General features: G+C 60.8%; 4 protein-coding genes across 4 annotated transcripts; 3 read left to right on the top strand and 1 right to left on the bottom strand.

Annotated features, from left to right (window-relative positions):
- Positions 1-98: 98 nt before the first annotated feature.
- Positions 99-11,151, top strand: RAB5C (RAB5C, member RAS oncogene family). Its single transcript, XM_064174389.1, has 6 exons — positions 99-179; positions 7,296-7,531; positions 8,496-8,647; positions 8,922-9,044; positions 9,691-9,784; positions 10,483-11,151. The coding sequence occupies exons 2-6, from the start codon at positions 7,366-7,368 to the stop codon at positions 10,596-10,598; spliced, it is 651 nt and encodes a 216-aa protein (XP_064030459.1). The 5' UTR covers positions 99-179; positions 7,296-7,365; the 3' UTR covers positions 10,599-11,151.
- A 1,596-nt stretch (positions 11,152-12,747) lies between these two features.
- On the bottom strand, positions 12,748-13,636 carry LOC135191794 (heat shock protein beta-11-like). The gene has a single exon (XM_064174393.1). It carries the CDS (start codon positions 13,474-13,476, stop codon positions 12,895-12,897), a length of 582 nt encoding a protein of 193 aa, XP_064030463.1. The 5' UTR covers positions 13,477-13,636; the 3' UTR covers positions 12,748-12,894.
- A 999-nt stretch (positions 13,637-14,635) lies between these two features.
- On the top strand, positions 14,636-15,525 carry LOC135191793 (heat shock protein 30C-like). The gene has a single exon (XM_064174391.1). The coding sequence runs from the start codon at positions 14,741-14,743 to the stop codon at positions 15,356-15,358; it is 618 nt and encodes a 205-aa protein (XP_064030461.1). The 5' UTR covers positions 14,636-14,740; the 3' UTR covers positions 15,359-15,525.
- Positions 15,526-16,121: 596 nt separating this feature from the next.
- Positions 16,122-23,277, top strand: KAT2A (lysine acetyltransferase 2A). The gene is made up of 18 exons (XM_064174281.1): positions 16,122-16,400; positions 17,180-17,303; positions 17,392-17,537; positions 18,303-18,392; positions 18,535-18,716; positions 18,969-19,160; positions 19,259-19,365; positions 19,503-19,610; positions 19,691-19,827; positions 19,938-20,146; positions 20,220-20,346; positions 20,572-20,682; positions 20,759-20,902; positions 21,220-21,334; positions 21,429-21,465; positions 21,699-21,762; positions 21,948-22,032; positions 22,240-23,277. Exons 1-18 carry the CDS (start codon positions 16,152-16,154, stop codon positions 22,431-22,433), a joined length of 2,421 nt encoding a protein of 806 aa, XP_064030351.1. The 5' UTR covers positions 16,122-16,151; the 3' UTR covers positions 22,434-23,277.
- Positions 23,278-23,366: the final 89 nt, after the last annotated feature.

Raw genomic sequence — 23,366 nt, 5'->3', positions numbered from 1 at the left:
TCACCAGGGGCGGGGCTCGATGTGAGGCGGGGCGACGCTAATTGGCAGCTGCTGCGGCCAATGAGCGGCGGGCTGGGAGAGGAAGGGGTGGGCGGGTCCGGAAGCGGAACGGGTAAAGGCGGAAGTGAGGGCCGGGGCCTGCGAGACTCACCGGCGGCGGGGGAGCGGCGCTCCGGGCGGTGAGTGCGGCCGGGACTGGGGTCAGCTGGGTCCGCTCGTCTTGCACTGCCGCGGCACGACCTGTGCAGGCTCGGGGTAGGAGGGACCTGGCGCGACTCAGTGCCGAGCTTTGTCCCGGGCGGTGCCTGCTCTGGGGGCCCAGCACCACCGGGCCCGTGCGCCGCAGACCCGGTTCCTCGAGAGCCCGGCCGAGGGAGGCAGCCAGCCAGCTGAACGCGCTGCTCCGAGACCCCGGGATGCGAGTAGAGATGTAGAGGGAGGAGCCGTTCTGCTGAGTGTGAGCTGGGCTTCGGAGCGAACGATGAGGCTCCGGTCTCCGGTTGTGCGAACTAAGTGTCTTGCACCGGGGGCTGGGCTGTTCGGGCCTGCCGAGTGTCCTGGTCACGGTGAACCGGCAGCTCCGGCCTTGCAGAGGGCGGCCCTGTTGTCGTAGGGGGCTGTGACCAGGAAGGGGAGCGGTGCTAGTCGGGAGGAGCGCCGCAGGACCAAGGAGGGTGTCGTGTCTGCGGCGCGGAGCCTCGGCTCCGGCCCTGCTTCGGGCTGCTCTCCTTCGGAAGGGAGAAAAGCTCCCACGGCAGCGGACACGAGTGCCTGCTGCCGGTGCGCTGGGTCTGCCCGGCTGCTGTTTCCCAACGCCTTTGTCTCTTACAGCGCTGACAAGGCTCAGCGGATCCGGGGGAAGGTGTGGCACCCGTAGGGATGGGAGCCTTGTCGTGTTCTGCGGGATCTGGTCACCTGCTGAGGTGGGAGTAGACGATTTGGAAGCCTGAATACCCAGGCAGGGTCCCAAGCTGACTGCTGCTGAAGCGAGGGGTGTGACAGTATCTGCTGCAAAAAGGCTCTGAGGCAGTAGAGGCTCTTTTGGGTTGTTGCTGGTGACAAACATGGCCCCTGTGCTCCTCGTGGGGCATCTGTGGAATAAATCTGGTGCCACGGGCTCTGGAGTGAGGCACAAAGTGTTGTAGATGTCTGCAGGAGACCCAGGCACACTGAGGCATGGCTGGCCATGGAGCTCCAGCTTAGCAGGAGAGACCCTGGGCTGTAAGCTGAGTGCATGCTGTGTGCTCCTGCAGAGGCTGCTGGTGCAGGTGGGATTGTGAGCAACAGGTTTGTGGTGCCCAGTCCTGCAGGAGCTGCTCCAGCCTGACTCCTGGTGAAGCTCAAGGTGCTGCTGAGGTTTCTGGGACTGGCTGAGGGCCACCAGGAGCTGTGACAGTTGTAGCTCCTCTGCCAACTGTGACTACCACTGTAAACTGCTCTGCCAGGCAGACCAAATGCAGCCTTGACCCGGTCTCTGCTGACCTTTAGCTTGTTGCTCCTGCTTGGGGCTGCTGCAGCTCTGACCTTGGCTGTGTCCGAGCATGGCAGGAGCCTGGGGAGCAGGCAGGGCAGCTGCTATTTAAAGTCTGCTGTGGAACAGCTTCCATCTCCTATTCTTAGCTTTTTGTGTGGTGGGTCACCACTTCTGAGCTGCCCTGCCTGTAGCATGGGATCAGTTCTGCTTTGCACTGAGTTAGGATCCTGAGCCTGCTCTGAAGGCAGGACCCTGAAACTTAGTTGAGGCCAAAACAAGAACGATCCCTCTGGCCCTGTTGGCTTGAGAGGCCCTGCTGGCTGGGTGAGCTTCCTTGGACTGACTGCTGACACCTCTGCAGTCTTGGCTAAAGTGTTTCATGTTGGATGATGAGGTCAGAACCATGACTGAAAAGGGCAAAGAACTCAGAACTGAGCGTGTGGGCATTGGGAGTGAGGAGAGCAGGTGGGCAGCAGCCCAGGTGGATCCGGATCAGTAACTGGCTCCAGGTGCTGAAATCTTCTTGAACTTCTGACTCTCTACAGTAGGCTCAGGCAGCTGCTTTCAGAACAGAAATCCCCTTCTAGAGGCAGCCTTTCCCTCTAGGACACTGCAGGCTGGCTCAGAGGACGTTTGCTTTAAGATAGTGCCAGGCAGTGAGGGCTCTCGGGCAGCTGCAGGAGGTGCTGATGCCCCTTTGGGTGAGGGAGCAATCTGGGCAGGATGAAATGGACTGCTGAGGGAGGTTTGAGTTCCTGGAGAGCAGCAGCAGGGAGCAGCTGGGTGTGTGTGTATGAATACAGCAAAATGACCTTCTTGTCTAGTTCTGCTGGGCATGGTTGGCCTCAGGTGGCTTTGCTGTGCTGGCGAAAGCAGGAATGGCTCAGTGTGTCTGGAACAGCTCACACTGGGTGTGCTTGGCCAGGCTGGGTGGGGATGAAGTGGAGTTACCTCCATCACAGCAGCTAAAGGGGGATCAGCTCAGCATTGCTCCAGGCCCTGCTGGTCGTCAGCTCCTGCTCCTGGCTTCCCAGAGCTGCCTGTGTTCGGTGGCAGGTTGGCATCCAGCAGAGGGAGGGGAGGGAATGCCAAGTGCTCAGACACAGGAAATGAAATGGGAACACTTCTATGCAGTGGGTGTAGCCCAAAGTATTTCGGTCAGCACACTTGGAAGAGGGCAGAATGTAGAAATGGTGGAGTCAGCTGTTTGCTGCCCCTGGGGTATGAAGTTTGAAGTCCTCTTATGCAAGTCCTGTGAAGTTGTTGGAGTAGCACAGAAAGGGCTCCAGATGCTGGCCAGGAGCAGGGACCCTGCCTGGTGGTGACAGCGTGGGGGAAGGACAGGGCTGCGTGTGGAGGGAGGGGGAATGCTTCCTCCCCTGGAGCACAGGAGCCAGCTCTGGAGAAGTCCTGCACAGGCAGATAAGAAAATCCTGATGCTTGTGTTTGCTTTTGTTTGGCAGAGCTGCTGGAGGGAAGAGATCTTTGTGCTGTCTGCAGGAGATAGTGTGAAGGTCACAGATCCTCTTGCAGTGACCATGGCAGCTCTCTGCTCTGCACTTTCAGTGGCCTTGCCCCAGAGCAGGAGCTGCTAAAGGCACAGTGCTGCTGGCCTGGGGGAGGCTGTGTCATGAGGGGGTGCTGAGCCTTGGCCAGCATCCCAAGCAGGAGCTAAAGGACCTCATTTGCAGCAGCCCTAGCTGGGGGCTTGTGTGCAGGCTGTGGCCATGCATCCCCTCAGCTCCTGTGGCACAGGATCACTTCTGGCAGGGTCTGCTAGGAAGCTGAGGCCTGGGCTTATCCCTGCTGCTTTCCTGGCACATGAGGAGCAGGCAGAAGCTCTGGCCTTCAGCCCAGCCCCGTTGGCTCTCTGCTGAGGACACTACCTGTAGGTGCAGAAGCCTCTGATGATGCTCTTCTATGGAGTTAGACCTCACTGCATTAGGCCTGGGACTGGCTGGTGCTGCTGCTGTGACCAGCTCCTGCTCAGCTCTGAGCATCCCACACCTGCAGCTCCAAGGCAGCATCAGTGCCATGGCATTGGCAAGGATTCCAGGGAAAGGACAACCACTTAAACCAGGGAAGCCCTCTGGCTGGAGGGGGCAAGGTAACTGCTTCTGACCCAAACACTGCACTAAGCTCAGCCATGCAGGCTCTGATCTTTGCCTCCTGCTGCCAAGAGTCAGCTGAGCAGGGACTGCTCCTGGCTTTGCTGCTCCCCAGCAGCCCTGCAGCTGACATCCAGCAAATGACCTCTGGTCTCAGTATGAGCAGTAGCTTTCTGCCTTCTGAGTCCATCTGAACTTCAGAGGAGCTTGCTCAGGTCTTGTGCATGAGAGCCTGAGCAGCAGCAAAGCGGCCTTCATCATGGTGTCTGCTCTCAGGAGGAGGCTGCAGAGGTGACAGAAGGCAGATGGCATGGTGCTGGGCAGGTGCCCGTGGTGAGACCAGGGTGGCTGCTGGAGGGACACTGCTGCTGGCCTGGCTGGGGGTGGCTGCTTGCTGTCCCAGCTCTGTGCTGAGCAGTGGCTGCAGGGAGATGGCCTTGAGGTCACTGGTGGTGGAATTGTTTTTGAGGAGCTGCTTTGATAAAGAGCCTCTGCTGGGTCTGCTCTGGAGGCCGTGGCCCTGCAGGTGTCACAGACACGTGCCTGGGGAGTGTGAGGAGGAGCTGAGGCTGCAGGCTCTGTTGCCCCTGTCCATCTCTGTTAGCTTCTTGCCAGTGTCAGTCCAGTTTGCCTCCCACCTAAATGAGTGTGCCCAGGTTTTGGGGGGGTTGGGGGCGTGAGGAATTGTAGCAGCTACAGGAGCTCTCTGCAGGGCCTTGAGCTGGCTGAGGACTCTGAATCTACTCTCTGAGGCTGTGGCCAGCCTCAGACAGCTGCAGTGTTTAGTCCTCCAGTGCTGGCCAAGAGCTGAAGTGCTGCTGTTTGTGGAGGGCAGTGCATGCTCTGCAGAGAGATTAAAACTGACCAGGCTGAGGGGTTGAGCTGTCTGCTCTGGGCCCCTTTCCCTGCTCCTCTGCTGGCTGGGAGCTGCCTCTGCTGTGCCTCAGTGCAGCCTCTGCACAGCTCTGGCACTTTGCATTTGCTCCTCCTGCTATATGCTGGGCAATGAGGCTGACAGCTCAGGCTGGGCTGCTGGAGCCTACTTCTGGCAGGTCCCACGCTTGCTGCTGGCCCTGCTGGTGGAAGTCTCTTGTGACTCAGGGTCCTGAGGCTGCATCACCAGTTCTGGGTGGGAGTTCTGGGTGGCAGAAGTTTCCTGCCAGCAGTGGGGAAGCAAAACTTCTTGGTAGCCTCAGGGCTTGCTTTGCCAAGAAGTCGGTGTAGGGCTGTCAGCTCCCGGACCAGACAAATGCTGCACTGGGGCTTTTGCCTCGAGGATTTTGGATCTGAGCCACCAAGTCCCCAGTGAGATGGCTTCTTGCATAGCTGAGAGTAGCAGCCTGGAGGGAGCTGGATGCTTCAGGCTTGGGTTTCCAACATCTCCAGCTTTGTGCAGGCCTCGCTGATGGGTCACCACAGGTCAAAACTCTCAAGTTCTGTAGCTTCTGACACCTTGAGCTGGCAGCTTTCCTGTGCCAGGCAGCCAGGGAAAGCAGTTCCCATGCAGAGGTTAATCTGGGGATCTCTCTGGAGATTTGAGCTCTTGGCCTGGGCTGCCTGGTTTGAGGTGAGCTTTGTGCTGTTCTGGAGCACCCCAGCAGCCCTGAGGAGCTGCTGTGCTGCTGGCTCAGCTGGGGATGTGGCTGCAGCTCCTCACCCAGGGCACTCAGATCCCTGAGCTCATCCTTCTTGGAGATGTCCAACCCTACAGCAGCTCCTGGGAAGGGGCTGAGGTGCTGAGAGGAGCATGAGCTGCAGGAGGGGCAGACCTGGAGCTCTTGGTTGCAGGACAGCATCAGGCATTGCTACTTCTGATCTCCAACAGGAGTCTGTCCCCAGAGCTGGCCATAGCCCCTGGTGCTCTGCACACACCTGGGTGAGCAAACCACCAGCACCTTCCTCCTGCCTCTGCTGGCATCAGAGGCTGCCAAGTTTCATTGCTTACAAGACCCTGGTAGGAAAGGGAATCCTTGCTGGTGCTGACTGCAGCAGCATCCTGTCAGCCCCTGCCCTGGCTGCTTGAGTCCATGTGGTAGGGGCAGCCTCAGCTGCTGCTGTTTCTGCTGGCTGTGGCTGTTGTGGCACTGAGGGACTCATGCCTCAGGTGCTGATGTCCTGGTGCCCTGTCCACTGCTGCAGGAGGTGGGGTGGGCAGCCTTGCTGAGCAGCAGAAATGGCTCCATTCAGCAGGGAGCACTCCCGGCTCTCAAACCCACCTCTGCTGGGCAGCGTGGGCTGGCTCAGGCTGTCGCTCAGCTGCCTCCTGCTGCTGCACTTGGTTGTCTTTTGGGCAGGAATCTTTAAAGACATTGGCAGTGCCAAAGTGCCCTTCCTGCAGAGGAGAGCTCCCTGTGTCTACAGCTCTGGTCCTTGCTCCCTTCAGGTATTTGGCCCTCCAGAAGTGGTCATCTCCAGGCTCATGTGTGGCCAGTCAGGGTCCTCCCAAACATCCTAAAAGTCTGGCAGCTGTGGCAGAAGTGATTCTGCAGCCCAGCCCCGGGGTGATGAGGTTCTGCAGGGCTAGGAGCAGAGGGTGTAGCTGCTCTGCCTGGTGGCTCCCTGTGAGCCCTGCTGGCTTCCTGCTGTTTGTGCCCGGGCAGCAGAGCCAGATGGCAGAACGAAGGGAGAGCTGTGCAATATAGGTCAGGCTAAGAGCTGAGGATGTCAACAGGCTCATTTCCTTGCTGTGCTCTGGGATCACCCCCGTCAGATGCCAGGAGGGCAGCGCTGGGCAGGGCAGGGCTCACGTGGCCTGTGGTGTTGGTCCAAAGCAGTGGCAGAGCCTGCGCCTGGCAGCTGCCCTGGCACAGGGATCCAAGGTTAAACCAAAGCTGATTTCCTGCAAACTCTGCCAACAAGAGGAACTAAAAGGTGGAAACTTTAGGGCTGGTAGAGCTGTGGAGCTCCAGATGTGCCTCTGGAGCCCAGTGCCTGCCAAGCTGCTCCTGGCCAGAGCTGCCAACTGCTGCTTCCTTGGGGTCTGCAGAGGCAGCTGCTGAGCTGCTTCCCCTGCAGCCCTCCCCCTGTTAGGGCAGGGTTTGTGCTTTGAGGGCCTGTCAGGGCAATAGTAAGGACCCAGCTCTGAACTCAGTTTCTTCACTGCCTTGACCTAGGACTGGGCAGGGCACTTGGAGCCATGGTTCTGACATCTGGAGCTGCTGGAAGGTCTCCCTGCAGGCAGAGGCAGCTCCTTGTGGCCTCCTACCTGCTGCCACCTGAGGTGATGCTGGCCTGGGCATGCAGCATGTGCCCATAGGCTGGTCCTAAATGACCTCTGCCCTTGGCTGGCCTGCAGCTGGCAGGGGCAGAGTTAAGAGCAGAGTGCAGGACCTCCCTTTGTCAGGCCCTCATGATGACAAAGCTGCTTCCCAAAGTGGCTGATGTGTGCCTCTGTCTGATGCTGATAGGCTGAATCTGTCCCTTTGTGACTTCTCAGAGTGCTTTAATCACCAAAACTCTGCTGCCCTTGTCCTGCCCCTCCCCGCCAAGGTGTGTGATGCCCACAGTGTGGAGGTGCTGCCGGTGGGGCTGAGAGCTTTGTCTCCAGTGCCCATGCTCAGACCCTTCTGAAGGGCAGGAGCTGCCCAGTGGTGCTGTGGTATCCACCTGGGCAGCCCCTGCCTGTGCTGCTGGTGGCTGCAGAGCAGCTGCAGGCTCCAGAACTGCTGTGGCTGCCTCAGGAGCCTGGTGCTGACTCAGAGCTCTTCTTGCAGTTGCAGCCTGCCTCCAGCTGGACCCTGGTGCAGACCCTGCAGCAGCCTTAGCTCCTGCACTCAGGCCACCATGGCAGGTCGAGGTGGAGCTGCTCGACCGAACGGACCAGCTGCTGGCAACAAAATCTGCCAGTTCAAGCTGGTGCTGCTGGGAGAGTCAGCGGTGGGCAAGTCCAGCCTGGTGCTGCGCTTCGTGAAGGGGCAGTTCCACGAGTACCAGGAGAGCACCATCGGAGGTGAGTGCCAGCTCCTGCTGCCAGGAGCTGCTGGGCTTCCCAAGTACAGCCTGGGGTGGGGGACTAGGAGCAGCCAGGGCTGCTCCAGCCTGGTCTGAGGGGGCTGCTATAAATAGTCCAGCAGCTGCTACCGAACTCCTGCTTTACAACTTGTTGTTGGTGTGGAGCTCGGCGCAGCAGGGAGCGGTGCCATGGCAACTGCACTGCCTCCGAGGCTGCCAGGCCTTCGGTTCCTGCTGCTAATTGGAGCTGAGGCCTTCAGCTTGGTTTGTGGCCTCTAATGAGCTCCTCAGACCATGGCCAGGGATGCTGGGGTTGTGTCTGGCCTGATCTTGGCAACAGCTTCCTCAGCTCTTTCAGGTTGAGCTGAAATCATTAGTGTGGTGCCACCAACCACAGGTCAGTTGTCCCTGGTGCTCTGGGCAGTTTTAGCTGGGAGAAGGCTCCTGTGTCTCTGCAGTGGCACAGGCAGGGGGTACCCATAGCTGTGGGTACAGCTGCTGGGCAAGCAGAATCACAGAATTAACCAGGTTGGAAAAGATCTTTAGGATCATTGAGTCCAAGCTATCACCTGACCCTTCTAATTAACCCCTGGCACTGAGTGCCTCAGCCAGCCTCCTTTTAAGCACCTCCAGGGATGGGGACTCCACCACTTCCCTGGGCAGCCCATTCCAATGGGCAGTCACTCTTTCCATGAAGAATTTCTTCCTAATGTCCAGCCTAAATGTGCCCTCATGCAGTCTGAAACTCTGTCCTCTTGTTCTGTCACTGGGTGCCTGGGAGAAGGGACCAGGGTTCTGAGTGAGGCCCTGGGGCTGTCTGCTGAGCTTTGGTCAGGCTTCAGGGCTTTATCAGGTCACCTGTGGGGCTCTGCTGGCTGCAACGAGGGAATAAGCAGTTGGCAAAGTGGGGTCTGCTGCTGGCTGTGACTGCAGGGACTGCCAACCCCTCCCTTCCCTTGCAGCTGCCTTCCTCACACAGACAGTCTGCCTGGATGACACGACGGTCAAGTTTGAGATCTGGGACACGGCAGGGCAGGAGAGGTACCACAGCCTGGCCCCCATGTACTACCGGGGGGCACAGGCAGCCATCGTGGTCTACGACATCACCAACACAGTGAGTGCTGTGGGGTACTGGGCTGGGGGGCTGTACACCACTGTGTGTGCCTGGGAAGGGTGCTGGGGTGCAAAGAGCTGCAGAGTCCTGCTGGTGGGCACTGAGCTGCTGATGGTCTCTGCCTCGTCCTGCCTGAGGCTGAGCCCATCAAGGGTCCTGCTGCAAAGTGCTGCAGAGGCAGAAAGCTCCTGGCAGGAAGGACCTGTCCCTGTCATATCTCCGTGGGTCAGGGAGGGGCTGCCCTTGCTGAGTGCTGCCTCCTGTTTGCTTGCAGGACACATTTGTACGAGCCAAGAACTGGGTGAAGGAGCTGCAGCGGCAGGCCAGCCCCAACATCGTCATCGCACTCGCAGGGAACAAGGCAGACCTGGCCCCCAAGAGAGCTGTGGACTTCCAGGTGAGGGGACAGCAGCTCAGCTTCTGCCTGAGCACAGCCAGAAAGCTTTTGCTGGAGTGGGGGAGATGGTGGCTCTGTGAAAAGTGCTTTGAGAGAGACTGAAGACAGGATTCATGGTGCTGAGGACCCTAGGATGTTGCTTGGGAGGGGCCTTTAGCCTGCCCCTGCACTCTCCCCAGCACTTGCAGCTCCTGTGGGGAGCAGTTCTGGAACTGAGGAGAACAAAGCCCTCGGAGCACAAGCTGCTGCCTTCAGCCTCTCCTGGTGCCTTGTATGCCTGGGGCTGCCTGCAGCAGGGCCTGAGCAGCATGGTTTGGGTAGGGCACATGAGTAGGACCACTCCCAGCTCCCTGGTCTGAGGCAGACTTCAGGGAGCAGCTTTTTCCTTGGACCTGTCCAGGGCTACTGTGCTGCATCTGGTGTGTGCCACCCTGCTGCTCACCTGAGCGCCAGGTGCTGTGCTGCTCAGGACATGGAGTGCTCACAGCCCATGCAGTGCCCCTGCTCTGCTGCTGTGCCACCAGGTGTGTGGTGCCTGTCCCCAGCCAGGCAGGGGGCAGGGCAGTTCTTTGGCGCTTTGTGTGGCAGCTGTCTGAGGCCTGCTCATGGCAGGACTGCCTCAGCAGTGCTCTGTGGTGGCTTGCAGGATGCACAGACGTATGCAGATGACAACAGTTTGCTGTTCATGGAGACCTCTGCCAAGACAGCGATGAATGTGAACGAAATCTTCATGGCAATAGGTAACAGGGGCTGCAGCACCTGGGCACCAGCACCATGGCAGCTCCCCTGGCAGCCAGGGCCTGGGGGCTCCACTGCATTGTGTCAGAAGAGTCACTCCTGGAAAGAATTCCTCAGATGAGGCAGTTCAGCCTGGAGAAGAGCAGGCTCTGGGGAGACCTTACACCTGCATTGTGCTGTCTGACGGGGGCTGGGGAGGGGCTGTTTAGAAGGGCCTGGGGTGGTAGGATGAGAGGCAATGGCTTGAAAATGGAGCAGGGTAGGTTTGGGTTTGACATCAAGAGGAAGTTCTGCACCATGAGGGTGGTGAGACACTGGCACAGGCTGCCCTGGGATGTGGTTGGGGCCTCATCCCTGGAGGTATTCAAGATCAGAGTGGATGTGGCTCTGGACAGCCTGCTCTGGCTGGAGCAGTCCCTGAAGCCTGTGGGGAGTTGGACAAGACCTTTGAGGGTCCCTTGAGCCTGATGCTGTCTGTGAGTGTTGGGAGCCATTGCCTTGCAGAGCCTCATCCCTTTGCCCCTCTCCGGTGGTCAGTGAGGAAGGGGAGGGATTGCAGAAATCAGAACTAGGAGTGGGTTTGGCTGTGCTCATACTGCTGCCACTGTCCTGCCCCAAGCCCCTGGCGAGGGCTGGCAGGGCAGTGCCCAGCCTGCCCGCTGGCTCCTGAGGAGCTGCCCTGTGCCTTCTTCCCTTCTAGCCAAGAAACTGCCAAAAAACGAGCCGCAGACGGCTGCGGGCGGCGCCGGCAGGAATCGGGTGGTGGACCTGCAGGAGAGCAGCCAGCCCAGCAGGAGCCAGTGCTGCAGCAACTGAGAGGTGGCCCCGGGCCTGGAACCCGCTAACGACCGCACTTACCGTAGGGCGGCTGCACCGCGGCCGCTGTGATTCTCCATCCCTTTCTGATCATAGGCTGGAGGGAGCTCTTCCACCTGCACCTTTCTGTACAATACTAATTCAATTCTAAGTCTTAAGTCACTTTTTTAATATATGAACTTCTGCTCTTCCCTCTGGTGGTGGTGGTGGATGCGTGACCCGCCGCCTGCCCGGCCCAGCTCAGCCCTGCCCGGGCGGGGCCGGTGGCACCTGGGTCCCACTGTACTGTAGGTCACTGCTGGAGACAAAAGGGATCTCAAGAGGCTTCAAACCACCCCCACCTAAAGCTGAGGCTGAGACCAGTACGATTCACCTAGAACCACTAAACTGTAGCATTAGAGTGAGAAGCTGCGGCTGTGGGGCCACTTCTGACCAAATGAGTGCTGGGGGGGGTGGGGCAGAGGGGAGCCAACCTGGTTTGTTTCTTCTGTATTTTGTATGTTCGTTTCTCCATGTAACCAATCAGTATCTGTCAATACAGCACCTACCACGAGCTGCCTGCTGTCTGTCTTTGTCTTGGCTCCCCCTGGAGCCTCTCCTCAAGTACCAAACCTGGGTTTGGAAACACAAAAGAAAAGCTCTTGTGCAGCAGCTGAGCAAATTGTGTCCTCCTGTTGTGATGCTGCTGCTGCTGTTAACCCTGTGCTGGTCACTGATGGACAGAGGTGGGGGAACCTTGGGGCACTCAGTGAGAAGTGTGTGCTGCAGACACCTGTAACCCCCCAGCCTGGCAAGGAGGGCACTGAAACGGCTCCTGATGCCAGACTCTAACTGGTGTTGACTGCTGCCCAGTGCCTGATGCAGTGTCTGACCCATGCTGGAGCTGTCACCATGGTCTTCATCACCACATGAAGTTCTGTGTGATTAACTCCAACGTTTCTCTGAAGCCATCAGAACTTGGCTCAAGTTTCTCCCTCAGCTGGCAGCAGGAGGGGAGTGCAGCAGGACACGGCAGCTGTGCTGGAGGCTGAGGACTGCCCTTGGCTGCTGGCAGTGGGTACAGCACCTAGTCGGGAGGAGCAGAGGCTGCTCACCCATGGTCCTCACCGGCTGCTCCCTGTGTCTGAGCCGTGCTGGCTACCTGCAAATGAAGTCACCTTGGCAAGCAGGCTCAGCTCTCATGGGCTTCTTCCTCCACCCCAGGGCTTGGTGCCTTGTGCTTGGCTTTTGTTAAAATCCTGTAAGCAGGAAGGATCTGGAGCAACTCGGATGCAGTTCCTGATGTCTGGCTGGAGCTCAGGCTGCCTGTGGGCTCCCAGCCCCAGCTGGGCTTCGGTCACCTGGGGCCATGGCTGCTGCTTGTGCCTGACCACTTGTTACTGGAGCATCTCCAGCCAGCTGAGGACTCATTGCTCCAGGTGGGGCTTGGGCTGGTGCTGCTTTCCTCAGATAGCAGAGATGGACCTGCTGGAGGTCTGCTGAGGAGCTGTTGCCATCTGCTGGCTCTTACACTTGGCTTCTGGTTTACAAGGTGGCAGTTCTGGTTCTTTACAGGCCAAGGGGTCTCTGTCTCTGGGAAGGTGCCCAAGATGCTCTTTGGGGTGTCTGAACATCTGCTTCTGGGCTCTGAGGGACTTGGGGCTGGAGATTTGCCACAGGGAAGGACTGCTAGGGCTGGCAGCAGCACTGGCACAAACAGGCGTGCCCAGCTGCATACCTGCTGCCTGCCCAGGCCTGAGTATGGCTGCTTGTGGTGGTTACACAGAGCCTGGAGATGAGCTTCAGCTGTTGGAATCTAAGGGGGCTCCAGCAACCCCCTCCCAAGCTCTGTAAGTGGGATGGCACCAAGCCAGGCCCTGCAGGCTGGTTGTGTTCCCTGTCAGTGGTAGTGAGAGGGACTGTGGAGCTGATAGGGATGCTGGTGGCAGCTAACCTGCTGTGGGACCATCTTTCTGCCTCCCCCACCCTGAGCTGCACCCTGCTCACAGATCACTTCCCTCCCTGTGAGGTCAGTGTTGACCTCATTTTGTGCTGCCCTCAGGCACCAAGGGAAGTTCTTCCCTCTCTGCCCACCCAGCTCCCCTGGCAGCAAGAGCTCAGACCAGGGTGCAACCTTCCCATCAGTCAACACCAGGAGACCACAAGCAGGTTCTATGCAAAAGAATTTTTATTGGGTACAAAACAATTCCAGTAGAATGAAAAAAGTGGCATCACTGCTGGTGCCAGCAGCGGGGCCAACACCTAGGGCTGGCTGCCATCTGCTCCGGTCCTGCCGTGGGCCTTCGGCTCCCTCCCGTTACGCCTGGGCTTTGCTGCCGGCATCCTCAGAGGCTGGTCCAGGCTGAGGGGCTGCAGGGCTGACCTGGATGGGCACATTCCTCTCGGGGGCAGCTGGCAGTGCCAGTCGGGGAGCCTCGATGCGGAGCTGCCCCTCCTTGGTCAGGGAGCAGGTCAGGGCCTCGGCGTCCACCTCCTCGGGCACGTCCCACTCGCGCTTCAGTGCCTCGTACTTGTAGGAGAAGGAGCCCTTCTCGTCCGTGTTCTGCGTCTCCTTCTGCCCCACCAGCACCACCTTCCTGCCCACCACCTTCACCGACAGCTGCTCGGGAGTGAAGTTCTTCACGTCCTGGCAGATGGAGAAGCCCTCCCCGGAGCCCTGGGTTGGAGCTGTGCTTGCAGCTGGGGCTTGCTCCATGGCGGTGGCTACTTGGCTGCTCAGGAGCTGCTCGAAGCTGCTCATGAACCGCCGAGCCCTCTCCATCTCCTGCTGCAGCTCGGTGAAGATGGTCTCTGCGTGCGGCCAGAGGGTCCTCACTGTGCCCAGCTGAGTGGCCAGGGAGCTGGAGGCAAAGGGTGCGAGGTGCATTCGGCAAAGCATCGCTGCTGGAGCTGTCGCTGCTGGAGCTGTCGTCGGAGCTGTTGCTGCTGGAGCTGTCGTCGGAGCTGCTGCTGCTGGAGCTGCTCTCGGAGCTGTCGCTCTGCTGCTGCTGCTATTTGTCTGCTGGCTCTGGAGCTCAGACTTCTGCCCCGGCACTGCCGCCCGTGGCTTTTATGTCCCTTCCCGGGAGGAGTGGCCTGATCCTGCGCATTACGTCACCCTCTGGAGAAGAGCTCAGCTCTTTCCAGCCCGTTCCAGCTCATTCTTGTTACTCACCCGTGAGAAGAGGTAGCGCTTACGTCGTGCCCTGCATTCCTTCACCCTGAGTCTCGCAGCTCTGCTCTCCTGGCTTATAATTAGCAGCATCACCTCAGCCTCTGAGTGGGACGCCCTAGCCATCCCTGCCAAAAATCCATGGCCTTTCTCCTTCCCAGGCAGGGCACAGGGCTGGGCTCCTCTCCTCCCTGACTTCCACCCCCTCACCTGTGACTATTTCCCCCCCATCTGCAGGCAGCAGAGCCCTGCTGTCTGTCCTTCTCTTCCCTAGCTGCAGGACCTGTAGCTGCTAGGCAAAACCCCAAACCAGTCCAAGGACCCCATTCCCCAAGCAGAGTCCACAGTCGGGGTGCTGAGGGGCTGGCACAGGGTCGTGGGCAGCCCTTGGGTTGAGGGAGTGCCTAGAAAGTGTGGGAGGTGTCTGGCCCCGGATGGTGCAGGAACACAAGGCTTTGGGGGGCAGTAATGTCCCCATGCTTGCCAAAGAGATGTGGTACTGGCATGGCAGAACCCACACTCCACTGAGCCCCTAACACAAAGACCATGGGAAGGAGTTTGCTGGCCCTTGCCATGAGGGTCGTGGGAAAAGCTTTGCTCCTCTGCAGTGTGAAAGCCATGGGAAGAGCTTGGCCGGCCCCTGGCATGAGTGCCATGGGAAGGGCTTTGTCAGCCCCCAGCCCATGCCCCCGTGGGAGGAGAGCTGCTGCATCACGGTGGCTCTGCAGAAACCCGAGCTGGCCGCAGTGCCTGCAGCTCCTATTTGGGGCAGGTGACTCTGCCCTGCCGGCTGGCGCTGCTATTTCTGCTGGCAGATAATCAGCGGCTCAAAAATAGGCGATGGCTGCGGGAACGGCGTGGGGAGAGAGTGTTCTGGAAAGGGCACACCCCTGGGCACGGGAGGATAAAACCCGCTGCTGCCCAGTCCCAGCACAGCACTGCACAGCCGAGCAGAGCAGCAGACACGCCGAGAGCAGGCACCGGAGCAGAGATGCTTTGCCGCATGCACTTCATGCCACCCATGTCCAGCTCCCTCTTCCCATGGCTGGGACCTGTCCGCACCCTCTGGCCACATCCTGGCACCATCTTCGCTGAGCTGGAGCGGGAGCTGCGGCTGGAGATGGAGAGAGCCCGGGAGTTCATGAGCAGCTTCGAGCAGTTCCTGAGCAGCAGCAGCAGCAGCAGCAGCGCCAGCCGGATTGGCATCACTGCGGAGCGAGCCCCACCTGCCAGCGCAGCCCTGACCCAGGGCTCCGGGGAGGGCTTCTCCGTCTGCCAGGACGTGAAGGACTTTGCGCCCGAGCAGCTGTCGGTGAAGGTGGTGGGCAGGAAGGTGGTGCTGGTGGGGCAGAAGGAGACGCAGAGCACGGACGAGAAGGGCTCTTTCTCCTACAAGTACGAGGTGCTGAAGCGCGAGTGGGACGTGCCCGAGGAGGTGGACGCCGAGGCCCTGACCTGCTCCCTGACCAAGGAGGGGCAGCTCCGCATCGAGGCTCCCCGACTGGCACTGCCAGCTGCCCCCGAGAGGAACGTGCCCATCCAGATGGGGCCGGCGGTGGCACAGTCGACAGCCAGCACCGATGACGGAGCCGAACGGGCCAAGGCGTGATGGAGCACGGCACGGGTTGGGCTGAGCCTGGCTACCGGAGCAGCTGCCAGCTGCAGAGCAGGACCGCACCGGGGCTGCCCAATGGCCTGGAGGGGCGGGGGGCCGGGGAGGGTCTCTGCTGACGTCCTCGAGCGGTTTTGATATGTAATAAATATTCCTGACTTTTATCTGCCTGCTTTCTGTGCTTGCTGATCTCAGATGCCTCTCAGCCGTGCCCACACGGCGGGACAGCTGCCCAGGGAGCCAAGTCGTGCTGGCACAGGGCACATCCCTGCCACCTCTCCCCACCCCTGTCTTGGTGAAGAAGCTTGGTTGAGGGTCTCCAGCATCGCGGGGGAGGAGTTGAGCATCCTCCTGGGCAGCCCTTGGGCAAACGACCCCCGTTCTTAGGACGGTGCAGCAACACTCCCTTGTGCCACTACACGGCCATGAGCTATGCCAAACTGTGCCAGCCTGTGCCAAGCCATGCCAGCACCCCCCATACCCTCTACAGAGGATGGGACGTCACCAAAGTCCTGCCATGGAAGCGACTACAAAGCGCCCAGTCCAACCGAACCGGCTCCGGTACCGGTTACTGGAGGAGAGCTCCTTCGGGCAGCGATGGCTCCTCACTGCCGGTAGCACCCCGGGGAAGGGCTCTCGGGGTGGCTGGTCCCGGCCGGTTCACGCCGCCCATAGTCACAGAGGTGAACCGGCACCGTTGAGACCGAACCCTCCCCCAGCCCCCAGACTACCGATCCCGGCGTTCCCGGTGCGCAGGCGCACTGAGCCTAGCGTGCACGCCGGGCCCGGCATGGCGGAGCCGGAGGCCGCGCAACCGGGGCGGCCCCCGCCGGGCCCGGGGCCGGGAACGGCGGCGGCGGCGGCGGCAGGGGCGACGGGAAGCGGGACGGTAACGGGCGGAGGAGGGGGAACGGGGTCCAGTGACCCGGCTCGGCCCGGGTTAAGTCAGCAGCAAAGAGCGAGTCAGCGCAAAGCGCAGGTGCGGGGGTTCCCCCGCGGGAAGAAGCTGGAGAAGCTGGGGGTCTTCTCGGCGTGCAAGGTGGGGCTGGGGGCTGCGGGAGGGGGAGTGGGAGGCACTGCATAGGCAGAGGGTGCAGCAGGGGGGGTGTAGGAGCGGGGGGCAAGAATGTGGATGAGGAGAGGATGCGGGATTAGGGTGTAGGAGGCAATGCAGGGGTGGGGGAGATGCAGGAAGGAGGGAGCAAGGTCATGCAGGGGTGGGGGTTACTGAGCTGGGCAGGGGGCGTGAGGCGTTGGAAGGATGTGCGTGGGCGGCGGCTGCAGGGAGGAGCTGCTGAGCTGGGCAGAGGGTGCAGAAGGGGGTACGAGGATGTACGTGAGCAGGGGGTGCAGGATTGGGCAGTGCAAGAGACAGTGCAGGGATGTGGGAGGTGCAGGAAGGAGGGGACAAGGCCATGCATGGGCGGGGAGACCTGAGCTAGGCAAGGGGGTACCATGAGCAGGAGATGCAGGAGCATGTGATGGGTGCGGGAGGGGGATGTGAGGATGCACAGGAACGAGGGGCGGTAGGAGGGGAGTGCTGGACCGTGTATGGGCAGGGGGTGGCAGGGCTGAGCTGTGAGAGGGAGCTGCAGGAACATCTGTGGGCGGGGGGGGTTGGAAGCCTGCAGCTGCACCCGGGAGGAATGTGGGTGCTGGGTCACACAGGGTAGGTGCTGAGGGAGAGGCAGGTACTGGGGTGGGCGGGAGGGGTGAGAAGGCTTTCTGGGGGTGTTGTCTGGCCAAAGAACGTGGCAGCCTTGGCACGGGGCAGCATCAGCCCCGAAGCATGATGCCCTCTCCTGTCTCTTGTCCCAGGCCAACGATGCCTGCAAGTGCAATGGCTGGAAGAACCCCAACCCCCCCACTGCCCCCCGCATGGACCTGCAGCAGCCAGTGACCAACCTGAGTGAGCCCTGCCGCAGCTGCAGCCACGCTCTGGGTAATTGCCCTGGGGTCCCCCTGGGGCAGGGCAGCGGTGCTGACTCCCCACCCCCTTCGGTCTCACCGTGGCTCTCTCTGTGCTGCAGCTGACCACGTGTCCCACCTGGAGAACGTCTCTGAGGAGGAGATCAATCGGCTGCTGGGCATGGTGGTGGACGTGGAGAACCTCTTCATGTCGGTGCACAAGGAGGAGGACACTGACACCAAGCAGGTGTATTTCTACCTGTTCAAGGTGCGTCTGGATCTGGGCATGGCTGCCAGCAGGGCTTGCCTGGGCTCCTTCAGCTTTACTGGGTGGGCTGAGGTTGCTGTCTTGCTGCCTGTCCCTCTGCCTGCTCTTCTGGGAGCTGTGGTCCAACTAGGAACTGTCCCACCAGCCCAGACAGACCTGCAGTGGCAGCCCTGCCCCCAGAGCAGCTTCCCCTGGACTCCAGTTTCCATGGGAGAGAGTTTCCAAGGAAGAAACATCCATGCTCCAAGGGGCTGAGGGAGCTGGGGGTGTGCAGCCTGGAGAAGAGGAGGCTAAGAGGTGACCTCCATTGCTGTCTACAACTACCTGGAAGGGAGGCTATAGCCAGGTGGGGTTGGGCTCTTCTTCCAGGCAACCAGCAACAGAACAAGGGGACACAGTCTCAAGTTGTGCCAGGGGAGGTCTAGGCTGGATGTTAGGAGGAAGTTCTTTCCAGAGAGAGTGATTGGCATTGGAATGGGCTGCCCAGGGAGGTGGTGGAGTTGCCATCTCTGGAGGTGTTGAAGCTAAGCCTGGCTGGGGCACTTAGTGCCATGGTCTGGTTGATTGGACAGGGCTGGGTGCTAGGTTGGGCTGGATGATCTTGGAGGTCTCTTCCAACCTGGTTCATTCTATGATTCTTATTCTGTGAGTCTCTGGCACCTCCCTGGCTGAGTGAATCGGTGCAGCTCCTCAGCAGGTCCTGCCCCTTGCACTGTTCGCGCTGTGCCCAGGACTCCAGGGATGTGCCCCACGTTGTCCCTACAGCTCCTGCGCAAGTGCATCCTGCAGATGAGCCAGCCAGTGGTCGAGGGGTCCCTGGGGAGCCCCCCCTTTGAGAAACCAAACATCGAGCAGGTGAGGCTGCTGCAGGCTCCTGTGCTGCTCTGATGACCTCTTCTGTGTTTCGCTGCTCTTTGCGATCCCCTCCTTCTTTGGGGGGCAGCACTGAAGGGTCTGCAGCACCCAGTGCCCCTCCACTGCCCTGTCCCCTCCCCAGGGTGTCCTGAACTTCGTACAGTACAAGTTCAGCCACCTGCCGCCCAAGGAGCGCCAGACCATGTATGAGCTCTCCAAGATGTTCCTGCTCTGCCTCAACTACTGGAAGCTGGAGACGCCGTCGCAGTTCCGGCAGCGCTCGCAGAGTGATGACGTGGCCACCTACAAGGTCAACTACACGAGGTGAGGGTGGGAGGGGGTCTGAGCCAACCAGTCTGGGGGTTCTGCTCACTCCAGCCTCCACTGTGTGCAGCTAACCTGTGCCCCTGAGGTCCAAGCCTCTGCCCAGCTGTTGAGAGAGCAGTGGGGACACAGCTTCCAAACCTCAGCTGTGATCCCCTGCATGCTTCCTCTCCTTGTCCCTGCTTCCAGCAGTGTGTTCCCAGAAGGGCCACGGATGCACTGGGGTCACTGGAAGGTGCTCTCTTCTCCTAGGTGGCTTTGCTACTGCCACGTGCCCCAGAGCTGTGACAGCCTCCCCCGCTACGAGACCACCCACGTCTTCGGGCGCAGCCTGCTCAAGTCCATCTTCACGGTCACTCGCCGGCAGCTGCTGGAGAAGTTCCGGGTGGAGAAGGACAAGCTGGTGCCGGAGAAGCGGACGCTGATCCTCACCCACTTCCCCAAGTAGGTGCCCAATGTGGGGTGGTCGGTGTGGCACTGGGGAACTTCTCCTCCCTCAGGACACTTGAGTGGAGTGTGGCCGACGAGCTGCTCCTGTCCAGGTTCCTGTCCATGCTGGAGGAGGAGATCTATGGTGAGAACTCTCCCATCTGGGAGGCTGATTTCACCATGCCAGCTGCCGAAGGAGCCCAGCTGGTGTCTCGCCCAGGTATGTCGGGGAGCAGCCCCCAGCTTGGGGGCTGTAGGACACAGGACTGAGGTGTGGGTGAGCCCTGGCTGGTGGCAGTGGCAGGGCTGCCTGAGGAGCTGCTCTCTGGCAGTCACAGATCTCTTGGTGCCTTCCAGCCGTGGTCAGCACCGTGGCTGTGCCCAGCACTCCACTCTTCAGCAAGAAGCTCAGCAGCAGCAGCTCCACAGCGAGCATGGACGCCAGCACCCCAGAGCCCCTGCCAGGTAGGGCTGATGTGAACCAGGCACCAGAGGAACTCTTCCTTGGTCCCTGCTGGTGCTGGATGTGCCATGCTGCTTCCCAGGGGAAAAGCGGAAGCTGCCCGAGAGCCTGACCCTAGAAGATGCCAAACGGATCCGTGTCATGGGGGACATCCCCATGGAGCTGGTGAACGAGGTCATGCTGACCATCACGGACCCTGCTGCCATGCTGGGCCCTGAGGTATGGGGTCAGGGGCCCCAAGGTGGCACTGGTGCTCTGCAGGGCCTGTAGAGCTGCTTTCCTGGTGTGCCAAGGCCCGTCCGGGCCGGTGACCCCTGCCCGCACCGCAGACCAGCCTGCTGTCGGCGAACGCGGCGCGGGACGAGACGGCGCGGCTGGAGGAGCGCCGCGGCATCATCGAGTTCCACGTCATCGGCAACTCCCTCTCCCAGAAGTCCAACAAGAAGATCCTGATGTGGCTGGTGGGGCTGCAGAACGTCTTCTCGCACCAGCTGCCGCGCATGCCCAAGGAGTACATCACCCGCCTCGTCTTCGACCCGTGCGTGGCTGGGGGGCGCAGGGGGGGCCGGCATGGGGGACTCCTGTCTCACCCTGGGCCCCGCTGCCCGCAGGAAGCACAAGACCCTGGCGCTGATCAAGGACGGGCGCGTGATCGGGGGCATCTGCTTCCGCATGTTCCCCACCCAGGGCTTCACCGAGATCGTCTTCTGCGCCGTCACCTCCAACGAGCAAGTGAAGGTGCGAGTGGGCAGCTGGGTGGGCTGTGGGTGTCCTTGGCAGGTCAGGGTGGTGGGTTGGGAGTGGGGGCTGTGTTGGGCAGGGTGGTCTCAGTCCTAGACCTGCTGGGTACTGGCCGGGCCTGAGCAGCAGCTGTGGCTCTGGGGCACCTTCCACCTGCCTGGGTCTGTGGGTGGGAGGGAGCTGCCTGGGGGGCAGGAGGGGGTCTCATGATGGCTGCCCCAGGGCTATGGCACACACCTGATGAATCACCTGAAGGAGTACCACATCAAGCACAACATCCTCTACTTCCTCACCTACGCGGACGAGTATGCCATCGGCTACTTCAAGAAGCAGGTGGGCTCCTTCCCAAGGGCAGCTGTCCTTGGGCCCCTGCCCACCGGCCCCCTCCCACCCGGCCCCTCCCTCCTAGGGCTTTTCCAAGGACATCAAAGTTCCCAAGAGTCGCTACCTGGGCTACATCAAGGACTACGAGGGGGCAACCCTGATGGAGTGTGAGCTGAACCCCCGCATCCCCTACACCGAGCTCTCCCACATCATCAAGAAACAGAAGGAGGTATGGCCTGTGGGTGGGGGGGTGCTGCCAGGCTCTGCCAGCCCAGGCACCTGCCAGCCACCTCCTGAAGGCCGGGGAGACATCTGGGGATGTGCCAGTTTTTGGGAACTGGTCCTTGAAACTTCCTGGGAGCAGAGTCATGGGGCAGAGAAGGAACATCCTGGCACTGTTTATGGTGGCCAGAGTTGGCTCCAGCCTTGGGCAGTGGCTGCAGCCAGTGCTCAGTGTCCGTGGACCTCACATCCCAGTCTGGCTCCCTGCAGCCTCCTGCAGTTCCTGCTCCCTTTCCTGCCTCCAACCCCTCCTTCCTGCTGCAGATCATCAAGAAGCTGATTGAGAGGAAGCAGGCACAGATCCGCAAGGTCTACCCTGGCCTGACCTGCTTCAAGGAGGGTGTGCGGCAGATCCCCATCGAGAGCGTTCCTGGCATCCGTGAGTGCTGCTGGGGGGCTGTGTGGGGGCAGGGCTCTGACCTCCCTGCCTGCAGGTGAGGGGCAGGAGAGGTGACACAACCCTTCCCTTCCAGGAGAAACAGGATGGAAGCCCCTGGGGAAGGAGAAGGGGTGAGTGCTGTGCAGGGGCTCTGCTCGGGCTGCTCCTCACTCCTGGTGCTGGGATGGGGCTGTGGGAGTGCTGGGAGGAGACAGTGGGAACGTTAGGATGGGTTGGGGGGGAGTGCTGTGGGGAGGCAGTGGGAGCTTTGGGTAGGGGGAACACTGGGATGAGGCGGTAGGAATGCTGGGATGGAGAGAGGCTTCCAGCCTTGGGGCTGACAGGTGCTGATCTTGTGCTGCAGCAAGGAGCTGAAGGATCCAGACCAGCTCTACAACACCCTGAAGAACCTCCTGGCCCAGATCAAGGTGAGGGCTGGAGGGGACCTTCCTCTCTGGGCTGCCCATCCACCCTTGGAGCAGCATCCCTTGGGCCAGGCTGTCCTGTGGGACAGTTGGGGTGACCTGGGCACACGGGTAGCAGGACCCTCTTGTGCTGAGGCCCACAGGGGATGCCTGTGCTCGTTGCTGTAACCTGCCCCCCTCCCCTCCAGACCCACCCCAGTGCGTGGCCCTTCATGGAGCCAGTGAAGAAGTCAGAGGCTCCAGACTACTACGAGATCATTCGGTTCCCCATCGGTAGGTCCTGCCTGGCCCCCAGGGCAGGATGGCAGAGGGAGAGCTGCAGACCCAGGGGGCAGTGCTGGGGAGGGACTGTCACGGCTGGTGGTGAGGGGGTGCTGGGAGCCCTGGGGCAGTCCAGAGGAGAGAAGGGCAAGTTGGGATCCTTGGCTGGTGTCCAGCAGTGTGGTTTAGGGTTTAGGCCTGACCCTTCTCTGCTGCCAGACCTGAAGACCATGACGGAGCGGCTGAAGAATCGCTACTACGTCACCAAGAAGCTCTTCATCGCCGACCTGCAGCGCATCATCACCAACTGCCGCGAGTACAACCCCCCCGACAGCGACTACTGCAAGTGTGCCAACACCCTGGAGAAGTTCTTCTACTTCAAGCTCAAGGAGGGGGGGCTCATTGACAAGTAGGGGAGGTGGCCTGGACCTGCCTTGACTGCTACCCCCCTGCCACCTGGAGGGACAGGGCTGCTGTGGCACCAGGTCCTGTGGGCAGGGGCTGCTGGAGGGTTTGGTGCTGCTGAGCAGCCCTGAAGGAAGCTGGGTCTTCCCTGGGGGGGATGGGGCTGGGGTGCTTTTCCTGGGGTGGGGGTAAGCAGTGGGGATGGAGCTGCCTTATCAGGATCTGCCCAGGATCTGGGTAATGCTGAGTTCCTGCCTCTCTCTGGGGGCCCAGACACCCCTGGCACTGGCATTTCTGCCTAGGGTTGTGCCTTCTGCCCTCTCAGTGGCAGGGTGAGGGGGAGGGCACACAAGTGCTTTGGTTTTGCTTCCGTCCACGCACAGGCAGCCCCCACCCCTCTCATTGAATGTATGGTGGGGCTCAGCCCTGCCCCTGGGGCTGCGGGCAGATGCTGCTCGTGGTCTGGGGTCCTGCTGTGAGGGGGGGGGCTCAGGCCCTGCACTCCTGACCTCCTGCTGCCTCTATCATCTCTGTCCTCCCTACCCCCTCCTGCTGCCAGCTGAGGGGCTGGGGGCTGCACTGGCCTCTGCTCCCCCTGCTCTGACCCCCACCTGCCCCCTCCATGCCCCTCACGGGCCGTGTGCCCCTTCCTTGGCTGCTGGGCTCGCGAGTGCCCAACCCCAATGCTGCCCTGTCCCCCAGTCTTGCTTGGCCCCTGCTGCCTTGGCATCAGTGGGTGGGTGCTGGTGATGCTGGGTGGGACCACCCCCGCTGCCATTCCACGTGGTTGATGTTCTCTTGGGTTTGGGGTTCGTTGGTTTGTGTTTTTTTTAATAAACGTCCTCGTGCAGAGCCTGCAGCACTGCCGCGGGGGTGGCACCCGGGGGGTGGCGCCCGGGGGTGGCACTCGGGGGCAGGGGTGAGATGGGGAGAGGGCTGGG

This window comes from Pogoniulus pusillus, chromosome 40 (assembly GCF_015220805.1).
Source record: "Pogoniulus pusillus isolate bPogPus1 chromosome 40, bPogPus1.pri, whole genome shotgun sequence".
In the NCBI taxonomy this organism is placed as follows: Eukaryota; Metazoa; Chordata; class Aves; order Piciformes; family Lybiidae; genus Pogoniulus; species Pogoniulus pusillus.
The sequence above is the reverse complement of the archived record's forward strand: the minus strand, read 5'-3'. Positions and strand labels throughout refer to the sequence as shown.

Excerpts from the sequence above, each read along its gene's own strand:
- RAB5C (XM_064174389.1), top strand. The coding sequence starts at position 7,366 with ATGGCAGGTCGAGGTGGAGCTGCTCGACCGAACGGACCAGCTGCTGGC. Across the intron at positions 8,648-8,921 it reads TCTACGACATCACCAACACA|GACACATTTGTACGAGCCAA; the intron begins GTGAGTGCTGTG and ends GTTTGCTTGCAG. Across the intron at positions 9,785-10,482 it reads CGAAATCTTCATGGCAATAG|CCAAGAAACTGCCAAAAAAC; the intron begins GTAACAGGGGCT and ends CTTCCCTTCTAG.
- LOC135191794 (XM_064174393.1), bottom strand. The coding sequence starts at position 13,476 with ATGCTTTGCCGAATGCACCTCGCACCCTTTGCCTCCAGCTCCCTGGCC.
- LOC135191793 (XM_064174391.1), top strand. The coding sequence starts at position 14,741 with ATGCTTTGCCGCATGCACTTCATGCCACCCATGTCCAGCTCCCTCTTC.
- KAT2A (XM_064174281.1), top strand. The coding sequence starts at position 16,152 with ATGGCGGAGCCGGAGGCCGCGCAACCGGGGCGGCCCCCGCCGGGCCCG. Across the intron at positions 17,304-17,391 it reads CAGCTGCAGCCACGCTCTGG|CTGACCACGTGTCCCACCTG; the intron begins GTAATTGCCCTG and ends TCTGTGCTGCAG. Across the intron at positions 20,683-20,758 it reads TCGGCTACTTCAAGAAGCAG|GGCTTTTCCAAGGACATCAA; the intron begins GTGGGCTCCTTC and ends CCTCCCTCCTAG.